Raw genomic sequence first — 9,547 nt, 5'->3', positions numbered from 1 at the left:
CTCTTACCACACTACTGTTCTGGCGGCTCAAACCTGGGTAACCTGGTTTTCGCAGGGTGGAGAGGCCTGACAAAAGCTGGGTTAGTTCAGAGGTTAGCTGGGCCCTGGCCGCCCCAGGAGGCCCGGCGGCGCCCCCACGGCCTGCTGCCCTCGCTCGGCGCCCCGCCCGAGCTCCTGGGCCCAGCGCAGCCGGCAGAGCTGGGACGAGTGGGAAAAAAAGGAGGAGAAGCTCCAACTTTTTTTTCCCCCCACAGGACGACGGCAGGTTCAATAAAAAGCATGACTGGAGGGGGGTAAAAACAGGAAATTAAAAAAAAAAATAAATGAAAGGAGGTAGAGAGAGCGTGAGAGAGGGAAACAGGAAGCAGAGGAAGAAGGCAGGAGGTTTCCTGGGGAGGGCAGTCATACTCACATTAGTTTCACTGAGAATGACGTCAATTATGCTGCCAATTACGATGAGGAAGTCAAAAACATTCCAGGGATCACTAAAGTAACCCTACATAAGGGAGGGGCAGGCAGGATGGGGATTAAAAAGGAATATTAGACAGACAAGAACAGAGCAACATCACCATCAGAAATACCGTCCAGGCACTCAGTGTCGCTGCTGGAGTTCCGAACGCCCTCACGTGGCCAGGAGCCCAGGAAGTTTGGGGGGGACGCTTGAGAGGCAGCTAGTCCAGCCCGCCTGCCCTGGCTTCCCTTGGCTCCTCCAGAGCCATCCCACCTCACCACCCCCTGCACAGAGGCCCTTTCTATACTGCACACCAGAGGCAGGAGAGGGCACAGGGGCAGGCAGAGCCAGCTGTAATGGTGCAGGGACGTGGCTGGACTCCTCAGTCCACCACCAGCTTCTCTTGTGTCCCCTGTCCTCATCCATTGGAAGGTTCTGCTTGGAGGGAGAGGGGAGAGGTGGGTTGGGGTCTGGTGGGTGAGTTGGGAATTAAAAAGCTGCAATTAGTGTGGCCCAGAGGGTGGCCAGGTGATCTAGGCTCTGTGGTGGCTCACGTCAAGCTCAGCAATCACGAAAGGACCACCTCATGGAAAATCTCTAGGGTAAGTTGGATACTTTACAGAGTAGTGTCCACCCTGGTTGCAGCAGTGGACATGCCCAGGGGCTTCTAGGGACATCTCTGCCCTGGCAGGGGCTTTACCTACTGAAGGGAGACAGAGTCAAGGTCAACCTCATAGTTTGGTAGTAGAGGCTGTGGTCCTAGATAGGGTTTCCAGGGGTGTCTGCCTCCCTCAGCCTCTTTTCCCAACAACATCATTCTGACATAGGGACCTGCTGAAATGCAAGGGCTCCCCCAAGGGGAATAAAGTGATGAAAGCCTTTCCCAGAGAACAGAACTGATCAGGGTAGGCTGGGTAGAGGAATGCAGACTCGGGCTTTTTAGGAAGTCAAAATAGCTGTCATGCCAAGGAGAAGAGATTTGGGCACAGGAGGGGAAGAGCAGTGTCCTGACTTCACTTGAGCCCGTACACGTGGATTTTATTTGTTTTACATCACATTTGGAGAAGGGAAGAGATCAAAGGCTTTAGAAAGACTCAGTTGAGGCAATTGGACAACTGGTCAACCAGGGCATAGCCTGCCCCAGTTTCCCCAGAGGATTCCAGGAGTCCCGGGTGGATGGACTCTCGACAAAGAGTGGTTGGGTTTCTTGGGTCGGGGTCATCTGCCTCTCTGAGAGGTGTGGGGTCCAGAGACCACTGCTCTCTGACCACCCAGGATGTCCGCTTACAGGTCGGAAACTCAGGAACAGGACAGTCACCCCCCCAAGAGTGGAGTGGGGCATCCACTTAGTACATGGCTTGTACGAAGGGCCTTTGTCTTTCAAAAAGGATATTTGCTCCTTCTGCTTTTCAAGGATCACATTTGCTCCACAGGACTAGAGGTTTCCCCTTCTCTAAGCTTGGGATTCCAGGGAGAGAATTCTAGGGGTTGGTGATTGGGGATAAAGGTTCTAAGGCTCCTCTGAGTTTCCCAGATCTCTCTCTCCAGTTCTGTTGAAGCTGCCAACTCTCTCTTTTTATTTTTTTACTCACAAGAGCCAAGAGTCTGTCCTTTCATTTCCTCCTGGCTCTAGCCGGCTCCCTTAACTTCCCCACTTCCCAGCCATGCCCTCTTTCTAGAGGGATCACAAGACATGCTGTCCCGGGGCTGTTATTCTTAGTGTGGGAGGTCAGGTCACAGGGAAAGGGGCCTCTTGGTTCCCAGGCCTTTCTGCCAAAAGAGAACAGAAATGCCACAGCAGAGACTCTGGGCGGCCGGAATGGGGAAGTAGAGGTTGTCCAGGGCACGGGTGAGGTGAGGGTCAGCTTGCATCACGGCTTTCTTGTTGGCTTCCCAGAGTATTTTTCTGAATGTTACCAGGGACTTCGAGGCAGAGAGAGAGAGAGAGACTGCCCCATGAAGTCACACGCTAGATCAGGCAGCAGCCAATCCCCTCCCAGATTCTCAGATACCATTCACAGGGCAAGTGGAGAAGGCTGCTTTCGAGTGCAGGGAGGGAGAGTGAAGACCCCGAAAGAACTGTGTACCCTCATGTGCTTTTAAGTCAGATTTTGCAGAATCACTAGGGGACTATCTCGAGGTAGCAATATCATGTCTGGGGGTAGAATAAATACAGAAGAGGGGCGGGGGGGGAGGGAATCAAGGAAGAGAGAGGAGAGAAACAGTAAGCAGAGAGAGTTCAGGAACAATCAGCTTCTCACCTAGAGAACATGGGAAAAAACGTTATTTGGGTGTGGGAGCAGGGGAAGGCGGGAAGGTGGCAGGGCTCTGTGCTGCAGAGAGGAGGGTGAGCTGGGCTCTTTCATCCACCAGAGAGGCCTGAAACAAAATGGGTCAGTGGGCCTTGGCTGGCACACCTCTGAGCAAGAAGAACAGGGAAAGGATGAGAGAAACACACAAGGTTAATCAGTGGGGAGCGCTGGGGAAGGGCCAGGACCTAAAGGGACCCTGTCAACCTCTTGGTTGGGCATCACTCGCTCCTTTTCCCCTTGGATTTCTTTCCAGTGGAAGAGAATGCACGAGACAGCCACCTCCCGCCTGGCCTCGCCCTCGCCACCTTGTGCCACGGGAGGCTTTTGATTGACTTCTCTGGCCTGAGGCCAGCAACCTGGTGTGCCCAGTGCCAGGGCCTCCACTGGTGGCAGAAAGCAACCAGTTCCTTGTTGCCAAGGGCTCCTGTGGATCTGCTCTGAGATGAACACAGAGCTGCAGGGCAGCGGGAGGGAAGAATACTTGTGTTTGGGGTGACAGGATCCCTTTAAGAGGCAACTCTCCACCCTGACCCACCCTGCCCACCTCCCCACCCCAAACCATGAACCCCACCGCCCATCCATTCCCCAGGTTTCAGATCCAGCTTCCAGCTCTCCTTTCCCTTGTGCCTGCCACTCCTCCGACAGCCCCGCCCTCCCACCGCTTCCAGAGGCACCATTCTCAGCGGTAAAGCTCATTCCTTCACTGAAGTCAACAGGGTGACGGGACATCTGGTTAGATCCCTAAGGGGTGGGCCTGGGACGATTATTCTTTCCCTGCACTCTGGAGGGCAGGAGTTTAGTGCTTTCTCATCATCCCCTTTACCTCAGTCTCCCCCACCCCCATTTTTGCCCACCTCCTCATTGGTGGGAAACCATTGATGATATAGGTTTTGTGGGTGTAACAGAGGAAGGGGGGTGGGGCTTTTTCTCTGATGAAATGAAGTTGACTCAGAGGTTATACTCACTACTCCTTTTCCTGAGGACAGGGGAGAAGCAGGGTGGGGTAGACGCCAGGCCTAGGAAAGGGTTTTCCTGACTCTGCTGAGGTGATGAACCAAACCTCTTCACGCCCAGCCCCTCAGAGTCCAGCAGGCTGATCTCTCAGAGAGCTAGTGTTTTCAGGGCTGGAAGCCTGCCCCTGGCCACCCTTAAATCCTACAGTTAGTGGCTTTCCTTTTTTCAGTTCCCAGTCTCTGGCCATCCTGGATGATGGCTACGAGCTGACGAGCAGGTACCCTGTGGCCTGCAGTTGCTTATATCCCAGCTCCTCCTCCACTCACTGGCTGACATGGGCTGAGGAAGCAGAGTACAGTTATTAGATATTAGCTTCCGTAAATCATTAGTAAGAAGGAAAAATGGCTGCAAAAGCATCATCTGATGCATTCTGCATGCACAAAAATTCAGGATTTTCCTCTTTTGGATTATCTGTGCCCTGATTCAATGCCATCACTGGACCTTTTCCAGAAGGGAAAAGGCAGTGCAGTGGTGAAGAGCATGGTCCAGGAGGCAGGTGCAAATCCTACCACAGGTGCCCACTAGCTGAGTGGCCTAGAGCAAATAACTTACCCTCGCTGTGCCTCAGTTTCCCCACTTATAAAATAGGGTAACCATAGGATTATGGTGAGGATTAAATGAGACAAGACATGTAACGCACTTAGACATGTGCCTGGCCAGAAGTAAACTCTAAATAAATATTATCTACTGTCGTGGTGAACAAGAGTTGATCTGCCTCTCTGCTAGTTCAATAGGCCCTACAGGCTTGTTTTGGGGGTGCGTTTGCGCTGAGGGGAAGACAAAGCCAGGTGTGTGGAAGGAGAAAGGAAGCAGAGGAGGGTCTAGAATCTTCAGCCCACCTTTTGTCTAAGGCCTTTTCTGTCCATCTAAAGCCATGAGTGTGACTGTCTTGAGACCCTTGGATGACATCCGGCAGGGGCTATTTTGAGATTGGTGACGTACCAAGTTGTCATGGCTAAATGTCATCAGACTCCGGTTCATGTCCACAATTAACTGCCAGGTCCTTAGGAACCACTTTTCCTACAGGGAGGACCCAGCTGCCTCTTTGGGAGGGCTGGGCTGGCAGGAGAGGGCTGTCCTGCTGTCTGTGACCCCCGCCCGGCCTCCCACCCCGAAGCACAGGGTGCAGGTGCTGACCCCTCGCCCTTCCATTCTGGATTCTTAGCAACTTCTCTGCCCAGAACAGAGGTGTCTTCTCTGATCTCCTTGCGTCAACATGAATTTTAGAGCAGGTGATAAGAAAGACTCCGCAAGAAAATCGGCACACCTCTGGGGCTGGGCTGTATTCTTAGGAATTTGAAACAAAAGTAATTTTTACTGCCGCTATCTGCTGACCTGCTTTCTCCTCTATTCCTTCCTGCTCTTCTTCATTATCTGCCTCCAATGGGTCCAGCAGAAAGAGTGTGAAGCAAAGGAAAATGGAGGAGGCAATTGTGGCACTTTCCCCAGCCCTGACGGGGCACTGACCTCCCGCTCATTTGGTGGGGTGGGGTTGGGGGGCATGGGGAGGGGGTTTCTACCCGAACTGCTCCCTTCCAAGGACATGCCAGAGATGCTGACGAGGCAGAGTCAACCTAGGAGACCGGAGTTGAGATTAGAAGTGGAGCTGCTGGGGCCTCCCCGGTGGCGCAGCGGTTGAGCGCTGGGTTGCGAAGCTGCCCGCAGCCTCTGCAGCGCCGGTTCGATCCCCGGCTGCTCCCCGGCCACCAGAGGAGGGTCCCACATGGCGCGCAGACCTCTCCAGCCGCCCGCTGCTCCCCTCAGCAGAGTACTTCGGTCCTTCTGCCTGTTCTGCTCCCCGCTCTGGCTCTGGTGAATTCTCTCACCCTCCCGCGCTTCTGACTGTACCCAGTGCTTGAATAAATAAATAAATAAATAAATCTTTATTTGAAAAAAAAAAAAAAAGAAGAAGTAGAGCTGCTGGAACTGAGGCAGAGAGCGGGGCAGCCAGAGAAAGATGAGGGGCGGGGGAGAGTGGGGAGAGGACCCCAGCCACCCAGAGGCGGAGACGGCAGAGGGGTGAGAAGTCACAGAAGCTGTGCGGGAAGAAGGCAGAGAGGGCCCTGGGCAGGGAAGTACCTACGAGAGATGACAGGAGGGGCCTCTTGGATGGTGCTAAGTGGGGAGAAGTGAGGGGCAGAGGGAAGGGACAGAGAGGGTGAGGTTGGGGAGGGAGTGGTGAGAGGAGGCCGGCAGGACGAAGGCTCCCAGGGTGGCCCCGGGCCTCTGAGGTGTCTGCCGCTCCATGCAGGACAGCAGCATCAGTACGCCAGGGACATAGTGGCTGAGGCCACTCGGGGGAGGCAGGGCTTGAAGTGGGAGGCGGGAGCCACCACTAGCTTCTACTTAACTGGAGGGGTGGGCCCCTGGAGGGGAGACAAAGTCCCTTGCCTTGAGTGAGTGAGCATTTGAGAGAAGGTCCAGGAAGCAGGTGCTGAGGAGAGGTGGCTGGTGATGGGAGGCGGGGGGCGGGGGCAGGCGCCTGGGGCCACTGGCCTTTCCTGGTCATGGAACAGGGAGATGGGGGAGAGACTGGAACCAGGGTGAGGAGTGAAGGCAGCTGGCGGCAGCGATGTCTCAGTGTATGCCTTGAAGAGCTGAGTCCATGGAACATCATGGAACGCAATGGTAACTGACACCAAGCAGAGATAATATAAATTGCATTACATTAGGATGTCATTTAGACATAACAGTAATCATGGAAATTAGCGGCGTCTAATGGAGAAGGCATAACTGGCGCGCACAGCTGCTCCCGGCCCCTGGCAGCCTGCAGGCAGGGAGGACTCTGCTTTCCTTGGTCCCCTCCCGCCTGTGATGTGCATCCGTGACAGTGGAGCAGAGGGCAGGAGCATGCAGGGGCGTGGGGTCAGGGGCGGGGGTCTTGTCCCTGGTGACAGGAGGCCCCGGGGGTGGTGGTTCTGCGTATGCTTTCGTAATCGTTGGAGAAATGCACACTTTGAACCAGACAACTTCTGCTCTGATTCTTCTTTGGAACGAGACTTTGGAATGAAGCTTTTTCTCCCCAGCAAAGTTTCAAAGACCTCATTCTTTTATCCATCCATTCACTTCTTTCTCTCTCCATGTGTAATGAGCACTTTCTAGTTGCCAGGGACTTTGAGAAGTGCAGACACGCAAGCACCATCAGATCTGATGGTTGCAGCCTCCCCCCAGCCCCAGGGAGCAGATGAAAACTGGGGTGATTGGCTAAGCCCAGGAGGGTCCTTCTCTGTCTCAGAGAGCAGAACCCCCAAAGACTGCAGAACCCCCACAGCTGCTTCATGCGACTCATGCTGGAAAAGAAATGATTTCCCCCGAGGACCCCTGCAGGACTGAGGTGTGAGTGGATGTGTCCCTGGAGGGAAAAAGGCTTTGGCAGACACACTGCAGTGTGTAGGCAACTTTAAGCTCAAGTGGGCATCGTGCTGCGCTCTTTGAGGGAGAAGGGAAGGCAGAGACCAGGCAGAGCAAGGGGTACGTCAGCAAGGAGATGCAGTCCTTGACTTTGCTCTGGGAGTGAATTTGGACATGGGCCAGCCCTCTGTGGTCCTCCGTGGTCCACCTACGTTGAATTCCTCTGACTGAGAGAGCCTTCTAAGCCCAGACCTGACCTAGGTGATCCTGATGCCCTTCCTGACCTAATAGCTGCGCTTGCCTACAAAAATGGTCACGCATGACCCAACTGCCATCACTAGAGAGACAACCTGCACCCCTTTTAGTGGAGACCAGGATTCAGAGATGATTTTGAGTTTGTGCAGGCATACCCTCCACATCCCTGCTTCCTCCTCTGGGAGGAACAAACGAGTGCACACGTGCAGAGCATTTGTGAAGACATTTGAGTTCAAGCAGAAGGCCCTGCCTTGCTGTGCACAGGGGTGCCTGGCACCTATCAGGCTGTAAATGCCCCTGGTACTGCTGCTGTCTGATCCCCCAGGAGCCCCTCTCCTGGCCTTGCTGCCCAGCAGCCTCCCTTGGCCACACAGGTGGTGTCTAGGCTCTGTGGGTTGGGTTAACGCCTCAGCCCTTGCAGGTTGGGGGATCCCTCTCCCGTCCCCAGACGCAGCATGTTCTGGTTTCTCTCCCAGTGGCAGGGAAGGAGCCGGGAGCCACTGTGTATTTTCCCACGGGGCTGCTTTACACAGCGTGAATAATTTTCCACATTAAATAATTAAATGTAATAGCTAATACTACCCTTCCCACAGGAAGGCTTTATGCAAGTCATATAATTATTTTTTATCATTCATAGTGACTTTTAAGCTCTCAAGTGCCAAGCGGGAAGGAAACCTGTCACAATGTTGCAACAATATGCAAATCTCGGGGTACAAGAGCCACGGTGGGGAGCCCCTTCCTGACAAAGCCCATTTGTGCCTGTCTGTTCGGAATCAGGTACCCTGTGGGCATTCCACAAATAAATAATAATCAGGGTAATGCCAAGTTTCCCATCAGGCTGCTGAGAAAGAGGCTGGAACGAGGCAGCACCTGCTCTTGACTCAGAGCTGGGGGCAGTTGAGACCCCGCGTCCTGGCTGCCTCCTTCTCCAGCCCTTTCTATGACTTTGACTGTGACTTATACACGTGGTGAGTTTTTGCGGGGAGGGGGTTCCATTGATGGTGGGAGACATTGTGGGTTCTTAATAGTGGGATAAAGAGGATTCAAGTAAATTAAATAATGGTGAAGAAAGGCCTACCACAGCCTAGAGCAGCTCCACCCAATGTGGGAAGCGGCACTGCCCTCTAGGGGTGCTTTGGGGACCTGCACAGGAACCCTTTCCATTGAGAGGCAAAGCTGGCATTGGGTATAGAGGTTGTGCTGTCACTTCTGCCCAGTGAAGAACTGTGGTGTCCACCATGATTTATCACAGACATTTAAGTAGGATGCCATATACAAATAAGGCTCGCTGGGAATAACTTATCTTTTTATTCTAACGTCTTATATATACTCCTGTTTTTTATTGCTCTCTACCTCTGTGCTGAATGTAATCTACTAAACACAGACTTCCCATTACATTATAGTTTAGGATATGTATTATATATAGGCACAATATATCTATTTCTTACACTATGTGCACAGATGTGAAATTTCTCTGCAGGAAGATTTAGGTCTCCTCTGAATTTTATTGAAGGGGAATTCAAGAGGTATTACAAAATATTTGCTATAAAAAGGGAGTTTGGTTCTGCAAAGACTGAAATCCACTGGACTAAAAGAATGCCTGAGTTTCCAAACAATTTTTTCCTAAGGAAGTATTCTTGCTCACACTTAATGTTTTTAAAGTTGAATTTTGCAGGGGGTGAGGAAGTAGAAAGTCATTCAGTCCAAGAGCACTTTCTGTTTCTAATGGTGCTTTTCTCTACACTGAAGCTTGGCCATTCACCAGTGACTGAAGGTGGAGAGGCCCAGGGCCCACAAGTTTCCTCAGATAAACACTCCTGAATTTGCCTATAGGACACAAGATAATTCTTCCTCGGGCAGAACTGTCCCATGCATGATAGGACAGCACCCTTGGCAGCTGCCCCCCCCAACCACCCAATTCAATCCTGAAAAAAATCCTATTTTTTTTTTATTTTTTCTTGCCTCCTGGATCAGATTTCCAAGACTGTGCTCCGTGGAACATGAGTGTTATCACTTCTGTGAGATGCCAATAGGCATTACAAAACAAACAAACAAAAGCCCAACAAAACCAAACCAACAAACAATGAAACCAAACTAGAAAACAAGGGTCTGGTCCTCCAGTACAGTTGGAAGTATCGAATCTCAGGCTTTTACACTGAGCTCT

General features: G+C 52.4%; 1 protein-coding gene across 1 annotated transcript in view; it reads right to left on the bottom strand.

The window, feature by feature from the left end:
• CACNA1C (calcium voltage-gated channel subunit alpha1 C) overlaps window positions 1–9,547 on the bottom strand; it is a gene marked incomplete at both ends in the record, with an annotated part of 632,466 nt that overhangs the window by 41,712 nt on the left and 581,207 nt on the right. The window contains one exon of the mRNA XM_084255863.1: window positions 413–496. Within this exon, the coding sequence (XP_084111989.1) occupies window positions 413–496 (84 nt within the window). The remainder of the gene's footprint in view (window positions 1–412; window positions 497–9,547) is intronic.

Source organism: Talpa europaea (assembly GCF_964194135.1).
Source record: "Talpa europaea genome assembly, chromosome: 15".
Taxonomy (NCBI): Eukaryota; Metazoa; Chordata; class Mammalia; order Eulipotyphla; family Talpidae; genus Talpa; species Talpa europaea.
The sequence above is the reverse complement of the archived record's forward strand: the minus strand, read 5'-3'. Positions and strand labels throughout refer to the sequence as shown.